General features: G+C 46.2%; 2 protein-coding genes across 18 annotated transcripts in view; one reads left to right on the top strand and one right to left on the bottom strand.

The window, feature by feature from the left end:
• DOCK7 (dedicator of cytokinesis 7) overlaps positions 1-7,681 on the top strand; it is a 95,603-nt gene extending 87,922 nt beyond the window's left edge. For 10 of the 16 annotated variants that reach the window (XM_040072655.1, XM_040072657.2, XM_040072658.2 and 7 more), the window contains 7 exons: positions 1,005-1,139; positions 1,975-2,064; positions 2,830-3,066; positions 3,702-3,845; positions 4,598-4,704; positions 5,641-5,808; positions 7,123-7,681. In XM_040072655.1, the coding sequence (XP_039928589.1) occupies positions 1,005-1,139; positions 1,975-2,064; positions 2,830-3,066; positions 3,702-3,845; positions 4,598-4,704; positions 5,641-5,808; positions 7,123-7,165 (924 nt within the window). In that variant the 3' untranslated portion in view covers positions 7,166-7,681. The remainder of the gene's footprint in view (positions 1-1,004; positions 1,140-1,974; positions 2,065-2,829; positions 3,067-3,701; positions 3,846-4,597; positions 4,705-5,640; positions 5,809-7,122) is intronic. The other 6 variants (XM_040072656.2, XM_040072659.2, XM_040072660.2 and 3 more) reach the window with 1 other exon arrangement.
• A 2,083-nt stretch (positions 7,682-9,764) lies between these two features.
• On the bottom strand, positions 9,765-21,763 carry USP1 (ubiquitin specific peptidase 1). Of its 2 annotated transcripts, none has more exons than XM_040072672.2 (9): positions 21,669-21,763; positions 21,301-21,466; positions 19,969-20,092; positions 19,541-19,648; positions 18,889-19,049; positions 17,564-18,276; positions 16,272-16,442; positions 14,956-15,157; positions 9,765-11,591 (listed from the first exon to the last, which is right to left on the bottom strand). In XM_040072672.2, exons 2-9 carry the CDS (start codon positions 21,459-21,461, stop codon positions 10,871-10,873), a joined length of 2,361 nt encoding a protein of 786 aa, XP_039928606.1. In that variant the 5' UTR covers positions 21,462-21,466; positions 21,669-21,763; the 3' UTR covers positions 9,765-10,870. The 2 variants fall into 2 exon arrangements, with proteins under 2 accessions (XP_039928606.1, XP_039928605.1); XM_040072671.2 differs by having other exon boundaries at positions 21,301-21,494; positions 21,669-21,762.
• Positions 21,764-21,973: the final 210 nt, after the last annotated feature.

Genomic DNA, 21,973 nt, shown 5'->3' on the forward strand with positions numbered 1-21,973 from the left:
TCTTCTCTCTCTCTCTCTCTCTCTCTCTTAATCAGATTTTCTCCGTTGCCTTTCCAGCAAAAATCTTTCTTGTTTCTCTCCTTTTGTTGCGTTTCGGGGCCAAATTCACCACTGGCTCCCCTGGAAGCAGGTACATGGCACAGGATTGCATCTGCTTTCACCAGGAGTGACTTTGGCCCTCTCTCCTAGGCAGTTCCTAGAGAGTGTAACACCTCCCAGCTGGAATGCTGGTTCAAAAGCACTTGTGTGTGTGTGAGTGAGTGAACTGGACATTGACTTGGGCCCAACCCTGCAATTCCTGGAGGGTGGATTTGGGAGAAATCGATGCTGGGTGATTCCAGGGGTGTCTGGCCCCTGCAGGCTCTCTGCACAGGCTTTGGAGAGCCTCAAATAATGATCCCAGCAAAGGGATTTGCCTTTGGCTGCCTCTCAGAGACATCTGATACTTCTTAAACTGAGAGAAAATAGATTGAGAGGGGATATTGGGAAGGAATTCTTCCCTCTGAGGGTGGTGAGTCTCAAGTTCCCAGAGCAGCTGTGGCTGTCCCTGGATCCTTGGAAGTGTTCCAGGCCAGGTTGGACAGGGCTTGGAGCAGCCTGGGATGGTGAGAAGTGTCCCTGCTCATGGCAGGGGTGGCACTGGGTGGGATTTAAGGTCCCTGCCAACCCAAACCATTCCAGAATTCCGTGGTGGCACCTCCAGGCTCCTCCTGGGTTGGGAGAAGTCATTGCAGGGTTGGGCTGATGGTCGTAACTGATCCATAGAATTCCACATTAGTTTATAATTCCATTGCGGTGTTTGCTGCTAAATGCATCCATGCTGAGTTCCAGGTGTGGTTTCTTTTGGTTTTGTTTTTTTTTCTTTCCCTTCTTTCTTTCTAATTTTTTTCCCTTGTTTTTTAAATTTCTTTTCATTTTGCATAAATTCAGGAGCCTGCCTGCAGCCGTGCTTGGGGGTGTGCCTGTCTCCGCCCTGGAATAACCTCTTGTTTCTCCATCCCCAGGATGGAAAGAGGATGTTTGGCACCTACTTCCGAGTTGGTTTTTATGGGACTAAGTTTGGAGACCTGGATGAGCAAGAGTTTGTTTACAAGGAACCCGCAATAACCAAGCTGGCTGAAATCTCCCATCGGCTGGAGGTGAGAGGGTTTGACTGGAAGTTTCCCTGCTTCCCATCAGTTGTTTCACAGGAGCAGCCCCTTAGAAAAGCAGTTTGGGTGTCTGAGAGCTGGGGCTGGCGTCCCCTGCCCTCCTGCTGGTGCCACCTCTGAGGGAGGAGAGGAATTCCCTGGTCAGGGAGAGGCTCTCCCTGAGAATTTGTGGTGTTCCCATTATCCTTTTCCTCCAGTCGTGTCTTTCCAAGGCATGCACTGAGTCTTTGTTCATCTCTTCTTTATCTTCTGGTTTCCCCAAAATGTCCTGTGGTCCGTAATTCTGCATTCCAGATGTCCAACCTCAACAGCCCATCTCTCTCTCCCTCTCAGGCTTTGTTCACTGGAGCACAGCGGAGTTGGTTTATCAAAACTTAAAGCTTCATTAATTTTGTGCTCCCACAAAAGTAGGTTATGACAATGTTGCTAAACGCTGGCTAAGAGTCATTTAAGAATAAGTAGTTGTAATAAATATATATAGGTTATGACTAAAACAGTGAATTTAAATGTTAATTAAAATCATTAACTAGAATTTAAACATTCTGTCATTTCCAACACCAGTGGATCCCAAACTGACCCGTTCTGGTTGCACACAGCCACCAGACAAACCCAAACACCTCGTTCAGAGCCAGGCACTGTTGGAAGGCTCTCCTGCTTTCCAGGGCTTGTTTTGTCCCATTGCCCCTGGAATGTGCCTGTTGGAATTCTCCTGGCATAAGCAGATCACATTCTGTCAAAGGCATGTGGAGCTTCACCTCCCTTGAATGTGCCTTTGGCCCCATCATTTGATGTTTATTTTCAGTTCCTTTCTCCTTGGTTGTAGGGGTTTTATGGAGAACGGTTTGGGGAAGATGTGCTGGAGGTGATCAAGGACTCAAACCCCGTGGACAAATGTAAACTTGATCCCAACAAGGTAAGGGCACAAGTGCGGGTGTAGAACAGGTCCTGAATGGCTGAAAATGCAGTGGGACAGATTCTCCCCTGGATTTCACCACGTGGGCAGCAAAATCCATGCACTGAGCGTCTTGTGGCTGCTTGGGAGGAGAGTTTGGGAAAAGAATTCCAGCAAGGGGAGCAGAATTGGCCATTCCCTCCCCTGCCCTGGTGGTGGTGGGTGGGAAGGGAGGAGCTGAGAGGACAGAGGCCGTGCTGGCCTTGCTCTGCTGGGTGCACAGAAGGAGGGGCTGTGCCATTCCCTGGCTTTTGTGCAGCTGCAGCATTTTGTCACCTTTGTGCCACATCCTTCAAGCGCAGCAGAAAGAGCAGGAGCAGGCCTGGGAAACAGGCCTGTGGCTCAGGGCAAGGCAAGGAAGGATTTAGGTTGGGTATTGGGGAGAAATTCACTGTGAGGTGGGCAGGCCCTGGCACAGGGCGCCCAGAGAAGCCGTGGCTGACCCCGGATCCCTGGAATTGCCCAAGGCCAGGTTGGAGCACCCCGGTTTAGGGGAAGGTGTCCCTGCCCGTGGTGGGGGGGGACTCCCACACAAACCATGCCAGGATTCCATGCTGTGAGAGGCACGAGAAGGGAAGGGCAGCGAGCTGTGCTCTGCCCAGCCCTCGGTCCCTTGGGCGCGAGCGGGACTCTTGCAGGCCGGAGCCAGGCCTGGCCGCCGCAGTGGCGGCGCCGGGAGGACGCGGGCGCCGCTGAGGGGCAGCACGTCCCCTGCCTCCCCCGCAGGCCTACATCCAGATCACCTACGTGGAGCCCTACTTCGACACGTACGAGATGAAGGACAGGATCACCTACTTCGACAAGAACTACAACCTGCGGCGCTTCATGTACTGCACGCCCTTCACGCTGGACGGCCGCGCGCACGGCGACCTGCACGAGCAGTTCAAGCGCAAGACCATCCTCACCACCTCGCACGCCTTCCCCTACATCAAAACCAGGATCAACGTCATCCACAAGGAGGAGGTGAGGCGGGAACGCTGCGGGAGGCTCCTTCAGCTGCGCTTCCAGCTTGCTGCAGGGGCTCAGGAGCTCCTTGGAACTTCTCTCTGGTCCCATTCGGCCCAAACCGAGCCCTGATTTAGGGACGTGTGTGCCCCACCACCTCCAGAGCTGGTAGGTGCAGGGGCCCTTGGGGAGCTCTGCAGGCCGGGCTGGGTTGGTGTTGGAGCAGCCTGGACTAGGGAAGGTGTCCTGCCTTCGGTGGGGGTGGAATGGGATGAGCTCTAAGGTCCCTTCCCACCCAAGCGTTCCATGATTCTGTGATAATGGAGGTTTGTTGATTTTTCCAAGGGTGGGCAGGAGCAGATGTGGCCACTGGCACACCGTGAGCAGTGCTGCAGCCCTGCAGTGACCCAAAGGGACACGAGTGCTGCTGAGAAACATCTCAGGCAGCTCTGGAGTGCCCAGAAACACGTCTGAAAATCAAACCTCTTCTTGATGTCTCTGAGCCGAGACAATTTCTGAAGTGCTGTCAGTCCTGTTGGTGTCCTCCCCCCGCTTTGTGGTGCCACCCCACTGTGACCTGGGTGTTCCTGAAGGTCTCTGCCTGGTTGCCAAGCTCAGCCATAACAAAAATCCCGTTCTGGCTTCTTGTTTAGATCATTTTGACCCCCATCGAAGTCGCCATCGAGGACATGCAGAAGAAAACACAGGAATTGGCCTTTGCCACCCACCAAGACCCTGCAGACCCCAAGATGCTGCAGATGGTGCTGCAGGGATCAGTAGGTACCACAGTGAATCAGGTGAGGATCGCTGTCCCAGCTGGACTCTCTGGGAGTGCACAGCCTTGGGTCCGAATTTCCTTGGAATTTTTTCCCTCTTGAGTCTGTGGGATGTGTTTAAAGTCACTGGAAGGTCTAGGCCAGCTGTTCCCAGTGATTTTGCTATTTAAAAGTCTTGAAAATGCGGAAGGAGGCTGGGAAGAAACATCCCTCCCTCAGTTATCTCTCCTTCCTGGCGCTTGCAGTTGTTTCTGCCTGCTCCTCTTCCCTGAGAGTTTCCCTTTGTTAGCTAGGCTCTGCAGGATTGTGTCCTGCTGTGGATTTTCAACAAAATGGAAAGCAGTGGAAAAAAACTGAGGAAAAACTGAAGGAGCCTGAGTAAAGCACAGTGCACAAGCTGGGAAAAAATCAGCTGGAGTTGTGAGTGCTGGGTTGAGTTTGTGGTGCTGGCAGACACTCCCTGGCTTCCATCTGCGTTGTTTAAACTTTGCCTTAGTTGTGAGTTGAGCAAACTTTGTCAGGAGTCCTTATAAAGGAAAACAAATGGAGAAACCGTGCAGTTTCTCACACTGTTTTCCAAAAGCAGAGTTTTAAATAAAACAAAGCGAGGCCTAAAAGAGACTCAGTTGTCACTGAGGTCGGTGATTTACACCAGATTTCCCAGCTGCAGATCTTCAGGATGCTTTGTGTAAGGAAATGTTGTGTTTCGTGGATGTGATTGGATCTGACAGACCAGTTCCCAGAAACTCACCGTGCCTCTTCTTCTCCTAAAGGGACCATTAGAAGTTGCACAAGTTTTCTTGTCCGAAATCCCCAACGATCCAAAGCTCTTCAGACACCACAACAAACTCCGGCTCTGTTTCAAGGACTTCACAAAAAGGTATGGAAAGGGTTCCCAGGGCACCTTGGCTGCTGCCACCCCAGGCAGGGCCACGTGCAGTGACCCAGGGCTGTCCTGGTGTCCCTCCAGCTGCCCAGCTTCTGTGTGCAGCTCATTCCTCACCTGCCCAGCCCTTGTTGGTGCTGCTGCTCCGTGCCTGCAGGGGCCTTGCTGTTTATCAGGAAGGAATTGATCCCAGCTCAGTTGTGAAGTGTCCCAGAAATCACAACAGGCAGGAATTCCCAGCCTGGCAGGGTCAGGAGGAGCTGCTGGGCTGGCCAGGAGATGAAATTTCCTTCTGAAGTGGATTTCTCCAAGCAGAGTGGAGGGATGCTGGCACAGTTCCCTGGAGAAATGTGCTGGCTGCTCTACTTGAGTCATGCAAACTGCAGGCTCAGTCCAGCCTCTTTTACAGCACCAAGAAATTAAAAAAACCCACCAAAATAATTGAAATTAAAATGATGTGAGCAAATAGTGGAAGAATAATTTTCCCTAGTGAAATAAATGGCTTTGCTGATGCAGTTGTTTTCCTACCCTTTATTTAAATGACATCTTTGCAAGCAGAAGAGTTCCTGATGAACATCCCACTGATACTTATTAATCTCTCCTGATTCTATCCACCTTTAAATCCTCTGGGACTGGAAAGTGGCTCTGTGGAAATGAGCTTTTCATTTCTCTTCAGAGAGGATAAATGTAACTGGAGAGTAAATGCCAATCAAAAAGGAGTTGTCACTCTGGAAACTGGAGATGTGACACCCTCTCCTTGCCCCCTGGGCACCAGGGGGTTCAGCTGAGCCTCGATTACCAAAAGACAAACAAAGGATATTCCCTGTGATCCCAGAGGGACAGAATGGATGTTTTTGCTCTGTTGGATTAACAAACCTGTAGCAGGGGGCTGTTTCTGCGTGCCCAGCTCTCACTGGGTTTGTTTGGCAGGTGTGAGGATGCCCTGAGGAAGAACAAGAGCCTGATCGGGCCGGACCAGAAGGAATATCAGCGGGAGCTGGAGCGCAACTACCACCGGCTCAAGGAGGCTCTGCAGCCCCTGATCAACAGGAAGATCCCGCAGCTCTACAAGGCAGTGCTGCCTGTCACGTGCCACAGGTGCATATTTGGGCTTCCTCTGGGGCACAGGGTGTGAAACTGAGGGCTCTCCACTTCCCGGGATCCTGCGCCATCCGGTGGTTTTCAGTCCCGCCTCTCTTGGCCGAGCCCGTCCCTTTTCCCTTCTGTCCCTCCTGAGAGCACATTCCCATCCCAGCAGCTGTGGTAGGTGCTGTTTGCAACGTTCATTTTATTCCTCAGCTAGGACAGTTGGTTTTTGAATTTGTTTCCATCCTGCATCCCATTGTTTTTAGATGCAAAACCGCCCTCAGCGTGGCAGGACTTTATTCCCAGTGAAACTGGGATCAGGTGCTCCAAGGAGGAAAAATTGTTGGTGTCTTCTGTGCTGGAAGAGCAGGAAGGTGGAGATTGGGTTTTGTGTGAGAGGGCATAAAAATCCCCGTGGGAATCACAGGATCACAGAAATGTTTGGGTTGGGAAGATCTTAAACATCATCCAGTCCCACCCCTGCCATGGGCACCTTCCACCAGAGCAGGGTGCTCCAAACTGGTCTGGAAAAATTCCAGGGATGGGGCGACCAAAACCTCCACGTGCAGGTCGTGGATGAGCAAGAGGATTTTGGGTACAGCCCCTTTCCAGCCAGGCTGTGGCTCCCAGAAGAGGGGCAGCAGTGGTTCCCTCCAGGGAATCTGTGGCTCCTGGGGAGTCCCATGGCAGCAGGGTGAGGCTGGATGTTCCTGGAGCTGAACTGAGGGGGTTTCTGAGGTGGCTCTGACCTTCCCTCCCTGCCCATCTTGGGGATGCTGGCAGCTCTCCCCAGCTCTGTCCCAGCTGTTCCCTGGCAAATTTTCCTGGCTGGCATGGTGGGAATACCAGAGCTTCCCTCCCCACCCAGCCAAGAACCTACAAATGCTTTGGGTGTTGTAATTATCTGATGTTCCTGTGCAGGGAGCCTAATACAGGTATGGCATAAAATATCCTGAAAATCGTAGAATATCCTGAGTTGGAAGGATCCCACGAGGATCATTGAGTCCAGCTCCAAGTATTCCTGGCAAATTCCACTTTAGGGCTGTGTTTGAAAGATTTAAGTAAGATTTCAATTGTGTAGGTGGTTTGTGCTGCTTCTGTGTGTACACAGGAGTTGAACTTTCTTGTCAGTGTTCTGGATGATCCCAGACACAAACCCAAACCCAATTCCTTGGAAAAGCGATGAGTTTTAATGCCAGTGGACTTACTTTTTGTTGTAACCAGCTCTAGGAAAAACTGGAAATCAATTCAGAGTCATTCATCTGGTGAGGCTTCTTATTTCACCATGGAAAATCTGAGCTCATCATTGTATTTTCTCTCCCTCAGAGACTCCTTCAGCAGGATGAGCCTTCGCAAAATGGAAATCTAAACGAGTTAAAAACCAAAATAATAAAAAAAAAGCACTTAAAAAAAGTAAGGTTTTGAAAAGAAAAAAGAGCCTTGTTATCAGCGCTGGGAATCAAAGAAGTTTTATTGTGAAATAAAACTTGGACTTCATCCTGGACATCCCACACACCTCTTCCTCCATCAAAGTGTTCAGTGGCCAAAAAAAAAAAAAAAAAGAAATCATTCTGAATTGTCAAATGTAGACTTCTCAATGTTTGAAAAGAAAAAAAAAAAAAAATCATGGCAGTGGTATCCAGAGTATTGGTGATGAGCTGTAAACTTACCTGTTTTTTAAGGCATTTTTATGACTCAAAGGTACACTAAACGCATTTACCTTTATTTATAGCGCTACCTAATGTTAAATTTATTTTACTTTTAGTTCCTATATTTAATTTATATTAGGACCATACGCAAATGCATTTTGGAAGTTTTTAATGTAGTGATGATGCTGATGGTTATTTTGATGGTACTATTAAATATGTGAATGTTTACACTTTCATTTCCCTGTGCGTTGGACTTCAGAGGGCTCAGCATCCTTGGGGAAAAGGTTCAGAGCAAGGTAAGTCATGGTAACGTTCATTAACCGAGCGCTGATTGTTCATTATCCCTGTTCTTGTGCTGCAAACAAAAACCAATTCCAGGTGGAGGCACAGCTTGGTACCTCTTCACCTCCTTCAGTCCCTCAGGTGAAGTTTCAGCTTCACTTCTGTGTGTTCACGGGGGTCTCCACCAGCTGGGAGGTCCCAGCATCTCCTCACCCCTTGCAATTAGCAGTGTCCATGGAACTGAACTGATTTTGTGTCCATGTTTTTAATTGAAAGGCTGATTTCACAGGGTAAAAGAACCTCAAACGGTATCACAGCTGAAAAGGGGACAAAGCAGTCCTTGCATTGCTGTTTATGCGAGGGAAGATGCGTTTTACAGCAGAGATTTTGGGGTCCAACACAGCACTTTGAGGAAACATCAGACTTGGAGCCGAGTCCACAAATCCTAAATCTTGTCCTTAATATTTTTCCTCTCTGGTGAACAAAGTCCCCTGGGAAGAGGTGATGTGTGATTAAACACATTTATTCTCTCTCCATAAAAACCTAAAAATGCATAAAACCCCAGATATACACACAAAACCTGAATGTGATAAACATACTCTTTATATAAAAATAGAAGGAAAAATGCGTTTATACATGAAGTGCCCCAGCAGCACTAAAAGTTCAGGCTAGGGAGGGTCTCTTTTTTTTTTTTCTTCCTGATACTTATTTTAGATTACTGGAGACTTCTCCCATGCTCTGTTATCCCAACTGCTCCACAGTGCTGGTGTTGTTTTGTGTGCCAGGCTCTGAAAGGTTCCCTGGAACAGAATAATCCTGAATTAGCTCCGTGTCATGGGGTAGAACACGGGAACACTGCATGGAGTTTCCTGCAGAAAGGAAAACTCCAGCCTTTTTCTGGATATTCCAAAGCCTCTTGCAAAGCCCAGGCGTGTTGACAAGGCCTTGGAGGTGCTGCAAGAGTCAGGGAAATCTCAGAATGGAAAATATTAAAGGAGGGAACGGCTTTGGAAGAGATTTACAGGAAGAAGCATTAAAAATATTTACACAGTGCAAACAAATTCCCAGTAGCCATGAAAGGATGAAACTTTAATTTCCAGCGGTCCTGCTCCAGGACAGGAGTTACAGCAGCAAGTTCAGGGGGGTGGCAAGTGGTGCTTGAGTGAATATCCCAAAACATCCATCCCCACTCCCTCTCCCTGTGCCAGAGGAGGGGTTTTCACTCCGCACCTTCCAGCTGAGGCCGTTTTCTCTTCAGCTGCCACAAAGAATCTCCTCCCAAGCTGTGCTGGGATGATGGAAGGCAGCTGGGTCTTCCTTCCATCCTATTTTGGTGTAAATAATGGTTATTTTGTTTCCATGGAACATTCCTGATGCTGCAGTTGAATGAAAAAGATAAAGTCTTGCGCCAGGTGTGGAAAAATAAACTTTGATTTGCAGGCTGAAATTCAGCAAAGCTTAAAAAAACTGCATTCTGTAATGGGATTGGGCTGCCCTTGCAAGGTAAGATTACTGATATTTTTGTAATGCAGCTTTTTCTTGGTTTAGACTCTGAAGTTATTTATTATTATGGTGCAATGCTTTGGAAAAGGGGAAAGTGTATTTTGTCATTGCAGATTTTTTATGCTGCGAAATCAAGGCCTGTACAACCATCAGAGGTCAAACCTAACATGGAAAATACTAAAAGAGATTTTTCCTGACTTACCTCCACGTTTATACAACGTTATAATAAAAGACAGTAAAAAATAAGTATTGCAGAATTAACTAGGCAGAGGTTTTTAGGGGCTTTCCTGTAAATAAATTAATTTGTAGTGGGAAAAGGTGGAATATACCCAGGGCTTAATCAGAACCTGCACTAACACTGGATGTCATTCCATCCACCCTGGGACAGACTGAACAATCCTTTTTTGAGTCAAAAGACTTTAATTATCAGTTTATAGGAGTTACCTTTAATTCTCTGACAGACAATTTGGCATTTTCATCTTTATTATTTAGTGTAAATATTTCTGGGTTTGCCATGTTTCCCCTTAACCTCGCAACTGCAGTCAAAAAGTTCCTTCAATTTAGGAGATACTGTCCCAGGACCAGCTAAAAACCACAGAATGTATTCTAAAAGCACTTTAAATCTTCAGTGTCTTTAAGGTCATTTCCCAAAGCTCTTTCCCCTCTCCAAACACAACAGGCTGATCTGCTTGTCTCAGAGGTGGAGCATAACTTTTTTATTTGGTATGTACATTCTTAACAAAGCGTCAAAGCCAAATACTCTCCTTTTCCCCCACGTTTCAGGGAGCTCCAGGTACAAATGAAACTGTAGTTGGAAGGTCACCACTAAGTTCCCAACCCCCCCAAAACAGAGATGCAGATTCGAGGGCTTCACTCTTCAAAGTACAAAATTATTTTAATTACACTACACTCTGCCCCTGGTTTGAAGGATTAATCACTCCTATTTACACTTTGCTCATTAACACCTATGCACCAAGATGCAAATCAGACCAGTCAAACACTTCAAACACTGAATTCAGTTCTCTCCAATGCTCTGGACACGGTTCCCAGACCCTTTGCCTTGAGTTTCAAGTTGCAAGGAGCAGGAAAGAACTGGAGCAGGAGAATAAACCACGTCCATTACCCAAAGACTAAATATGAAGTGTTAACTTCCCAAGTTACAAAAATACACAACTTCTGCTGAAATTTGCTAGTTAATATACATTTACTCCAGGGTATGAATACAAATAACTTTTATTTAAAAAAAAAAAGAAAAAAAAAAGAAAAAAAAAAGAAAAATAAACGGAAAAATAAAAGGAAAAAATAAAAAAAAAAAAGGGAAAAAAAGAGCTAATAATACATTAGGGCATGTCTGAGACCTAGAGCTGCGTTAAAACCACTACTGGGTGCGGTAGGCATCGTTTAGAATCTATACAAACTGGTATTTCTAAAATGTCAGAGCACTATTCTCCAGCAGAAAAGTTACGGTGCGAGTCAAGTCCTATGTCACGTTCTGTTCGTTCAAGTCGAGCCACTTGACACCAAAGGAAAAACAAAAAAATACCAGAAAGATGAAGAATCAGTAGCTTCAAAAAACAAACGGCCGTTCCCTCCAGGTAGTTTGGATGCAAATCCTGAATATTTACAGTCCAAGCACAGCGTCACTCTACAATCTTCTTATAAAACAGTAGGTAAGGAGTCGATGTGGATGACGACGTCGGAGAAAGAGAATTCAGAAAGTCCTTTTCCTCCGTGACCTTCACTTCGGAGTCATCGAAGAGCAGCCACTTCCCCTCGTACTCCTTGAGGCTCTGGAGCACGTAGAGAGCTTTGTTCTCCAGTCCGTTGGCTCCCAGCCCCGCGGGCTCGCCCCGCTCCGCCCCGGGCCGCGCGCCGGGCTCGGCGCCACGGGGCTCGGCCGCCGCGCTGCCCAGGAGCTTCTCGGGGTTGGGCTGTTTGCTGGCGCACAGGTCACAGTCGGCCCTGCTCTTCTGCCCCCCGAGCAGTCCCACGGCCTCCACGCTCTTCTTGCCCAGCACCTTCCCCGGCGGCGCGGCGCCGTTGAGCCTGAAGGACACCTCGCCGTCGTCGTAGTCCTCGGCCACGGCCCGCGCCTCCTCCTCGGTCAGCGGCTCCGGCTTGGGCGCGGCGTAGCCCGGCTCGGGGAGGAAGTTGCCCCCGTCCAGCTCCAGGCTCTGCAGGTCCGTGACCTTCACCGAGGCCGTGTAGTGGCCGCTGCTGATGGTGATGCCGCTGTGCATGACCACGGCGAAGAGCCCGTAGGTGTCGTTGGTGGGCCGGGTGCTCCACTCCTCCAGGGACAGCCTGAGGGGCGTCAGCAGCGGGGTGTTGATCTTGGACAGGCCCCCGTAGCAGTCAAACCTGGCAAGGGACACATGGATTGCACCTCGGGCGCATCCCAAAAACATCCGTATCCTTCCCCTCGAAGGTAGGGATGATGGCAACTGCTCCCTGCTCCCCTGGCTCGGCACCAGCAGCCCAAACACCCCGGTCAGGAAAGGTGTTTTTATGACAGTCAGGTTAAATCTTACAGCCCAGAAATGAAATTCTATTTCAGAGATGCCATTTTTCTAAAGTTATCAGCTAAAGATAATTTTTAAATAGCGATGATAAAAGTTTCAGCTGATTGTTATCACTCCTGCTCCCATCTCTGCACAAACACCTCCTTCTCTCTCTCCCCATCCTGTTCAAAAACAAACCTAAAACCTCTTCAACAGCCAAGGCTGAACCAAGCAGGGTTGGGTTTGTTTTTTTTTTTAATCCTCCTGAAAGAGTCACTTACTAAATAAAGCATTACTTATTTTACTTTCAAGTAGCTTTAATATCACTTAGAGATTGTGACTAATTTTCCTCAGCCCCCCCTCAGTGCATGGTAGCTTTGCCAGTGGTGCTCACCTGGGATTCTTCACTAGCTGCCCTGTGGTATTCTTACTTCTCAAACAGTTCTGTAGCTAATTTACTATGGAAAAGCCTCTAGTATTCCATAAATATTCAGTATTTTGTTCATAGCACACAGATTTACCATTATAAGGATCTACTTATAGAAGAGTTTGAAGAGAAAGTCAGTGTTGGGATTTCATTACTGTGCATCAGCCGCCTTGAATGATTCTGCTCTTGATGACTTACACGTTGCATCAGCCCAGATCAATTAACCCCTTTAGTTAACAATAGGTTGTGATGTCCTAATAAATTCCAGGGATGACTCAGTCTTACTCAACTGTGAGGGTGTTGTAGGGAAAAATACTGGGGAGTGCAGACAAGCCCTGTAAAAGTGAGCTTGTCCTAGGAAAAAACAACTCTTAAATCCAAGGAAAGTGCAGCCATGACATAACTGCAGTAACTGATTATTGTTTTCCTGGATTTAATTTTGGTTCTGCTTCTCTCCTGTTCAGAGCCATGAACCCTGAGACACAGAATAAACACAGTGGCACACACACAGGTCCTCAGTCACTCCAGTGAAACATCACTTTACACCTCTCACCATACACATTTCACTCCACCAAAAGGAACACAGAAGAGCATAGAATCAGAAATAACACAGCTTGAATCTTCTGAAAATCCCTACTGTCAGCAGCCAGAAATAGAGATATTCAGAAGAGAGTCAAGAAACACAGAACCGCTGGCTGATACCCTGGATTGCAAATCCAGTTCCACTCAAGCACACTGGGACAATCATATTGACAGAAAACAGGAAAAAGCAGGCTCTACCTTTCTTCTCAATGACATCCAGCATCAGAAAGATTTGGAGAGGAGGAAATAAGAGAGGAAATCTTTTCCTATTAGCTTTTTGTTCTTCTTAATGATAAGAATCTGAAGATAGAAAAATTGCATGCCAAGTACTCTGCCTGCTCTGACTGATGCACTTCAAACACAGCAAACCTGATTTCTGCAGCCACATCTTTTGAGACCATAAATTAGTGACATTTTACCCACTGCACTGAATTTCAGAAGACAAAACGCTGATTTTCTCAGAGACTGTTAAATTTCTATAGTGGAAATGCTTAATTACATGTTACCAGTTAACAAATTCCTTCTAAACAGCTTCACAGCCTGCTCACACATGGCCTGGCATTTTTCCCCCCACACACACGCTTTGCCAAAGAGAATTATTCCTCCCCAGGCAAGGAGATTTTCACACTGGCTGCTTTATTTTAAAACAAAACATTTTGCAAAGCAGCATCTCGAAAAGATGAATAAGATCCCTATTAACTGCAAATATTTACAGTACCCTTCACTTCTCATTTATTTACAACTCAGTCACCAGAGAACTCAGTAGAGCACAACTGAGCAGACCAGATTCCCAAATTTTTGTGGGAGCTAAAAACTGCACAAAGATTCTTATCTTTAAAAAAAATTAAGTTTAAAGCCAGTGCAAGAGTTTGTTACTACTTTTAGCAATGACAGGGTTTTGCCCAAGATAAAACATCCAACCCCAAAAATCAAGAAACTCTCTTAAAGAGTTTTAGTTTCATCACAGGTTTCTATGTCAGGTTTTCCACTCTCTGACTGGTAGCCCTTGGCAGAAAATTTATGGAATGATTGAGAGGACACATGAGGAAAACCACGAGAGATCGGATTGACTCTGACCTGGAAAATGGTCTGAGTGTTTTGGAGCAAGGACCTGAAGCTGGCCAGGACAGAAGAGGGTGGATTAACTGCAGGTCCTTGCTCATGGAAACAGGAAAATAGGAAATACAGGGCAAATGGGAGATAATTTTCATGCTTCCTACTCAACTGTGTTGATTTTTAAGTGTACAGCTGTAAGTAAATACAAATCAATATTTAAGTAAATATGTGGAAATAAGTGGAAAGAAAATTTGGTATGTTATAATCCTGGACTTGCATGGAAAGACTTTGCAGAGACAAAGGAAATTTCATTTCCGCTTTGCCTGAAACCTGGATATTCCTGTACAGTGCTGTAGAGACAGATTTTTCTGTTTCCTCTCATCCCAAAGAAAATCCCTAAATTCTTAAGTATTGAAAAAAAAGGTAAAAAACACTCCCCCAACTTCTTTCAAAACTTAAAGATTGCTACAATTATAACACCAAACTGATTAATCAGTAATTTAACATCAATGATACTGATACTATTGTGCATTTAAACTAATTGGTTTTGGGCTTTTTTGGTGTGTTAGCTCTTTAAAATGTTTATCTGATGATTTTTTTTCCCTAAAATTTATTGTACACATTCAGGTAGAGACCAAAGTATTTTTAAAGGAATAGGTCAGTTTTGGGGTTGGCTCTTTAAAATGTATTAACTGCCTGTTATATATTTTCTTCTTCACTTACATTCATCTTTTTAGTAATCACATTCAGGCAGAGACAACCTCAGACCACAAAATGCGGATTTGTTCTCATTACTTGTTCTGGTAAAGCACTTAAAGCTGCCTCTGAACTCAGGGTTTATTTACTTAAAACTTAAACACCCTCTTAAATAAGGAGCTATTTAAAGTAAATAAAGTTTTAAGAAATAGCAGGTTGTTCTAAGAGCAGAGCTAAAATTTTTTTTGTTAAGGAATCTCCTAAAAGTCAATTTTTCCTGCAGGTAATTTCTGCCACTACCTGGAACAACACAAAGCCTTGATGGCATTGGGGGGCAGCATCCCAGCGATTTAATTCCAATCTGGGAATCTTTTGGAAAAATTCCAAAGCATTTCCAGCTCTTAGGATAAGATTTTCCCTGGCTGCAGGGCCCTGTTTGGTAAGACAGGCAATGAATACTCACTCCAAGCCACTGGCAGCAAAGCACTTCAAGTGAATTGTGATCACTTCGGGCATTTTATCGAACAAGAGGCTGCGCTCGGCTTCCGTGTAGTGGTGGCAGTTCTCACAGAAATATTTGTCTTCTCCCACAATCCTCTCCACTGAGGCAAACTGGGAAATTGCCCATTTCAGAGTCTTCATTTCTGTTTTTGGCTCTGGAGAAACTAGAAAAGAGAATCGCTGCGTTCACGGATACGCCAGTATTTACATTTCCAACGCATCCCGCCAGAAGAGCAACAAAACAAAATATGTCGAGTTCAGAGCACTCCAAACCTGCAGCACTGCAAAGAACACTCGGTATGTGTGAAATATGTGATGTGTTCCAATCCCTGGAGCATTTCAGGAAGGGATAAAAACACCACTTAATGGATATCATTACTCAAAATTAGGATTTTTCCACAGCTCGTTTCAGATCACACAATTTCGTTGCCATGTCTGGAAATGGAGAGCTTGTATGAGACCAGAATTTCACTTATTAAGGCAAACCCTCAAAATAACCAGAAAGTTCCCTCTCACTTCTTGCATTCTGCCTCCCCTGCCACCCTCACACTGCTGACAGGATCACCCGCTGTCGGCAGCACTTCACACGGGAACATCACCTCACGCATTCTCCTTTGAATCCTTCGGCAAAATGGGGAGCAAAACCAGGAAAAGCTGCTCCAAATTAAGTCCATGGCAACTAAAATTAATTCCTTTAAAATTTTAAATTTCAGGATGTGTTTCTGCCACGCTTCCTTTTGGAAATAGCTAAAAAACTGCATACAGATCAATAAAATTCGTGAAAGAGACCACATGACTAACATTTACAAACAGAATACGAATGTATTAAGGCAACAACAATCTAAAATACTAAAATTTTTTTAGAGAAACTAAGGAAAAAAGGTGGATTCCTCTTTCTTTTAAGAAAAAAATGTAAATATTTCTTATTAAAAAAAAAAAAAAAGAAGGAAAATTTCTTATCCAGGAAGGAAAAAAAGAAGACTCAAATCAAAGGAAATACCTATTCATAAGCAGGGAAACAGGTGCCTGAGTGATGGATTGTAGGCAGTCCATGCTATGTGTTTAGATCTAGAACAATCTGAATATTATCTGGATCTGTCAACATTATCAGCACCGTGTTTCCAAAGTCTAAAGTTAATCAGGACAGAAGATAACAGCCTCTAATTTTAGCCAGCACAAACAGGAGCCGCGTTCCTTCCTAACTGCGGCACCATCCTTCCCCACAGCTGGCTGAGGCAGAACTCACCTCACAGCCTTTTACTGGAGGGAATTACTTACTTTCAGAACTCTCTTCACTTTTAGAAAGTTCATCTTCTTGCACTGGGACACTGATGTCCTGAAAATCTTCCCTCCTTTCCGTGAAGCACTCGCACTCCAAGCACCTCGTCCTCAGCACTAACTGGCCCTGGAAGAGTTTCTCCACCAGCTCGAAGACAGCCAGCTCTGTACCTGGAGAGAGTACATGGCACATCCCTGAGCAGGGTGCACTTCATCCCAGAGACCCTTCAGAACCTGGTTATCCTTGGGAAATCACTGCTACAGACATGGCCTTTTAGGGATCTCTGACAGGAATTTAAAAAGCAAAACAACTCACGTGCAGTTTTCGTGGTATCATCTGCTTATATGTAAATAAGGACCCCACTGTCTCTTGGCTCCCAGTCTTTTAATTTCTATTCTAAGACTGGGTTCTTGGTTTTTTATATTTGGAGTGTGACAGTGTCACATTCTGGAACATTTGGTTGTCATTGATGCTCTGACTCCTTAGCAGGGACTGCTGATCTCCTCAAGGAGCATCACTCTGAGTCTGCCTGGTTTCTGTTCATTCTCAGTCCTCTCCTCCTTCCTAAATTTATTGGCCAGTTTTGGCTAAATCTGCAGAAGAAGTGCAGAACTCAAAAGACTCTTCATTCCTTCAATTTTTAATAAAAAATTGGTGAATGGTAAGTTCCAACTTGGTTAAGTACTGGATTCATACTGAGGCCCTTCCCTCAACATGTACCTTGTTTTCGTTGACATAAACAAAATCCAGACCTGCCAGCCAATTAGCATTTCTAATTGCTATCTATTAGATCTAAATAGATTAGATCTTTAATACAACCCGAGTCCTTCCTGGTTCTTGGGGAGGCTTGGAATATGGAAAGATTACGGAACTGGAAAGGAAAAGGAGGATATTGTTTGTAAAACCATAGCTGGTGGGGTTTGGTTCTGTTTGCTCCTGCCACAAATATCCCTTTACATCTTGAATCTGCTTCTTGCTCTATGGATGACAAAAATTAGTGGTAAATACAAACCCTGGTAATATTCTGCCTTTTTTTATACATACTGTACAATGATTACAGAATGTTAGACAAATGCCTCGAGATCTAAGCTAAACAGGTCAAGTTCTAAAAGAAAAAAATTACAAACACGTATAAAAATAAATTCTCTTTCCTAAAATTCATCTTTAAATTCCTGAAAAATCTAATTTTGTGTTTAGAGCTCTGCAGGCTGTGCATTCTGAAGGCTGACTTCCCACGCATTGCACTTTCTTAATCCTACTAATTTTAAGCCCATCCACTTTGTGCACCAACCTTCCTTTTTTGGTTCTTTTTCAGTTCCTTTTCCACGATGGCTTTCCACGGGAGACGCTGGTTCACGATATTCTTCTTTACTGTCACCATTTTCGCACTTGACAGCTGACTCTTCAAACTCACAGTCATATTCTTTCCCCGGGTCCTTGGATCCCAAGTTTGTAGTTAACTTTCCTAGACTGTAAAATTTGGACAGGATACTGGGCTGTTTGCAGGACGATTTTAACCAGTTTAACCTAAGGCGCGACTTTTTCTGCGTGGGCTTGGCGCTCTCGCTCTCCCCGGAACACTTGGCGATGGCATCCGCTTGGTTTTCCATCTTTTCTCCCGTGGCTTTCCTCTTGGACCTGGTTTGTCTTTGATTTTCTTCTGCTGCAATTTGCTCTTTTGATACTTTGGATTTTTTCTTGGCGTTGCCGCCCTCGGCGTCGCTTTTCCTTTTCCCGTTTCCCTTGAGCAGCTTCTCCTTGGCCGCGTCTCCGCCGTGGCCGCCCGGGGTGGGATCCTCCTCCTCAGCAGGGCTGACAGATCCATTGCTCTCAGAGTTTTGGTTGGGTTTTTCCTCCAGTTGAGCTGCAGGCTCTTCCACGGGCAGTTTGTTCAGCTCTTCCTTCTTCAGCAGCTGGCAGGTTTCCTGGATGTTCCCCAGGATACACTGCAGGACCTCCTGGGCATCGTGCTGCAGGTACCCCTCGTACATGGGGTTCAGCTCTCTGTGCAAAGAAAGCAGCAAAAAACGAGGCTTTGGTATCCTTTGCTAACTGGGGAATGTGATTTGAGACTGAAATCAGGGATTTAGAAGTCACGGAGGATCTTCTCCAGGCACAGAGAGGAGCCCTCTGTGTTGCAGAGGTGGGGGAAGGTTCAGCCCTAAGGATTTGCACACCCAGCAGTGCAGCTCCTCAGCCCCAAGGGGATCCTTCCCATCCCTGGAAGTGCCCAAGGCCAGGCTGGATGGGGCTTGGAGCAACCTGGGATTGTGGGAAGTGTCCCTGCCCATGGCAGAGGGTGGAACTGGATGAGCTTTAAGGTCCCTTCCAACCCAAACCACTCTGTAATTCAGTAACTGTTCTGTACCTAAGCACTGTTTTAAACAAACCCCTTGTGCATTACAATCTTACAAAATTCAAATTTATTTTCAAATTTCCAACACCATGGCACCAAAAATAAGCACAAGAATCTTACTTCCTATAAGGCCACCCCAAATTTAAGGCCATTTCCCCAAATTTAAGGCCATTTACCTTCCACCAGCCTTTACAGCTGGGCAGTGGAATGGCCTGGAAATGTCAGGACAAAATTGTGTCAGCATTTCAGGGGAGTGGTACCTGAGGGTGTTCAGCAGCCTCCGGGGCTGAGTGGCCAATTCATCCGTGTATTTCTCTGGGTTTAGGAGAAAACTGGCTTGAAGTTGCTCAACTGAAAGGATCAAGGAGTGCAAACTGCAGATGAGTTCGTAACTTGCCAAGGGATCTTCTTTACAGCTTCCCTGCAATAACAATGTAAAAAAGGAATAAAAACACTTGCAACAGTTACATGGGTGACAAATTAACATTCCTCTCTCCTCCTCTCCCTTGGTTTTCTAAATTGGGCTGAATTTTTTGTCTGCTATGGAGGGCAGGTGGGTTTCAGACAATAATTTCTTTTTTTTCAAGTATGAAAGAAACATAAAAGCTCAATTAGCCATTAGTTTAAAATCCCAACCCATCCTTGCCCAAACTCCCATTTCCATCAGCTCCAGTTACTGGATCATAATTATCTTTGTGCCAGGAGCATGGTCAGGTATCTTCCTCAAATTTCTTCTCTTAAACTTCAAAACTTGTGATAAAGTTCAAAACAACTCAAATACATTTTGACCTGAAGTAACAGTGTAGAAAACAATGCTGAAAAGCTACTTGAGAACAGAAATCAGTTAAATTTTCACTGCAGGACCGCCTCGTTTGCAAGGTTACAAATAAAGAACATGGGGGGATTTGTTACCTTTTCTGCCTTTTGCTCTCCTTCATCCTTTGAAGATTCTCTCTTCTTTGAAATAATGTTATATAAATGTTTTACTCCAGTTTTAAAACCAGGACAAAAATATAATACCTGAAAGCAACAGTTGAAAACATGAGAATAACTGGAATAAGAAGCTATTCCACACGTAAATGCACATTTATAATCCACACAGCCCTGCACGTCCCCAGGCATACAAAGATCCAGGATTTTTCACAGCAGGGAGGAGCCCTGAGTATGGAAACAAGAATTTTCCAATCAGGACAAACACAGGGCACACATTTCCTGCAGCAGCATCTTAATTTCCCCGCTGTAATGAGATGCCCTTTATCCTGCACCCAGAACAAACTGATTTCACCCATTTGTGCTCAACCAGAAGCTCCCTTTTGGAGCCCCCCTGGCCGTGGCCTCACCTGCAGGACGCTGTTCAGGTAGCAGGTGTTGCCCAGGTTGTTCAAGCCCACAAAAGGCAACATGTTGTCTTTTTTCTCACAGCTGACAAGGGAAGGGGGCTGTGCTGCAGGAACCACCTGGTCACTGGGAAACAGAGAATCTGGGGTAAGAGACACTCTGGAAAAAACCCCACTCCTTCATCTCTCCCCACCGCAGAGAATTCAGCACTGAGAGATGCAGATCAAAATCGTGGCAAAGTATGTCTGAATTCAAGCTGACTCCTCACCTCTAACTCCTCAGCAACCCACCCAAAACCACACAGGAGGAAAACATGCTCTAAGTTCCAACACATCAAATACCGGGAGGCTGATCTAATGGATCAAAAATTTCATATTTAAGTACTTTCGAACTTCTTTGTTCATTCATAAAGCAGAAAAAAAATGTGCCCAGAATGTATTTTTACATTGTCCCCTGCTCCAGTCACATCATTTCTGGATGCAAAGCAAAAGCATAAAGCCAGAAAAAAAAAAAAAAATCTAAAAAAAGAAACCAATAGACCTGATATACTATACACTGATTATCATTGTGCTTAATCACTGATGGAAGTGATTAATACACCGTGATGACACAACAACGAAATTTTAAAGTCTCCAACTATTTCTAACTGACCACAATTTTCTTTTTTTCCACTTAAATCCCCTCACCAGCAATGAAATGAGTCAATAGTTTTGCTCAAGGCCTGAAATGCCCCAATGAATGACAGCCAACCCCACAATTAAAGATCCTGTGTATTTTCATTGAAACTCACCTTGCAGAAAATTAAGTTTTAATATAAGTAATAACATAAATAGTTCAGTGACACAATAACTACTTATATTAACTCGAAGCAAAGCAACTTTTTCAACTGATCCCAAAGTTTGTACCAACTAAACACCCCCAGGGGGGCAAAGCTGTTTTCTTAAAAGACTTATTAGAAGTTGGTTACAGTGATTAATTAGGTTTTAAAAACTAACTTCGGCAAATGATCCCAGAGTTTATGCCAACTAAACATCCCCGGTGGGGCAAAGCCGCTTTCTTAAGAAATTGGTCACAGTAATTAGTTTGTTCAGTGTGACGAAGCTACCTCGGCGGTTAATCTAACGCAAGTGCGCGTTAATTTAATTGAAGAGCACGTTAATTTAATTTAGCGCGTGCTGCAGCACGTTATTTATGCGAGAACACGAAAGCGAAAGGAGCGGAGGATGGAGCACCACGAGACCGACACAACATCGCCACAAAAAACCAAAAAAACCCAAAAAAACCACAACCCCAAAAAACCGAAAAACAACTTCTCCCGCGCAGCATTCACTCACATCTCGGCGCCTCGGAACTCGGCGCCCTTCTGCTCATTTTCCTGCGCCTCGGTGAAATCCAGCGCTCGCTTCGCCTCCTTCTTCTGAAAGAGCTTCAGCGACAGCCTGTTCTTCTTGGAGGGGCTGGCCCTGGCGCTGTCGCCGGGCAGGACGCCGGGCATGGTTCCTGCGGGGCGCGGCCGGGGCGCTCACACCTGGCGCGCACACACACACACACGCGCACACCAGGCGCCATTTACTCCCCGAGGGGGCCGAGCGCGGACCCGCCGCCCCCCGCCCCGGGCTCGGGCCGCCCCCCCGCGCCCCCCGCATGTTCCCCGCGGCCGGCGGGGCCCGAGGCCGCGGTGCGGCCGCTCCCCCTCACTCACCGCTACATGCCGGCCCCGCTCCCGCTCGCCGTTGCCATGGAGACCGCGGGGATACCGTCAGCGAACTTGGCGCGTTTTTTTCCGCGCGCCGACGAGGACCCCCCCCGCCCCGCGCGCGCCCCGCCTCGAGCCGCATCCCCCCCGCCCCGCCGGCGGCCGCCCCGCGAGAACGCCGGAAAACCGAGAGCGTCGCCCGAGGAGGCCGGCGGCCGAAAGCCATGCCGAGCGGCGGCGGGGCGTCTGCCGGGAGGCGGCGGACAGATCGGAGGCGGCTGGGCGCCGGGGCAACGCCGCAAGCGACCCCA

Source organism: Hirundo rustica, chromosome 9 (genome assembly GCF_015227805.2).
Source record: "Hirundo rustica isolate bHirRus1 chromosome 9, bHirRus1.pri.v3, whole genome shotgun sequence".
NCBI classification, from domain to species: Eukaryota; Metazoa; Chordata; class Aves; order Passeriformes; family Hirundinidae; genus Hirundo; species Hirundo rustica.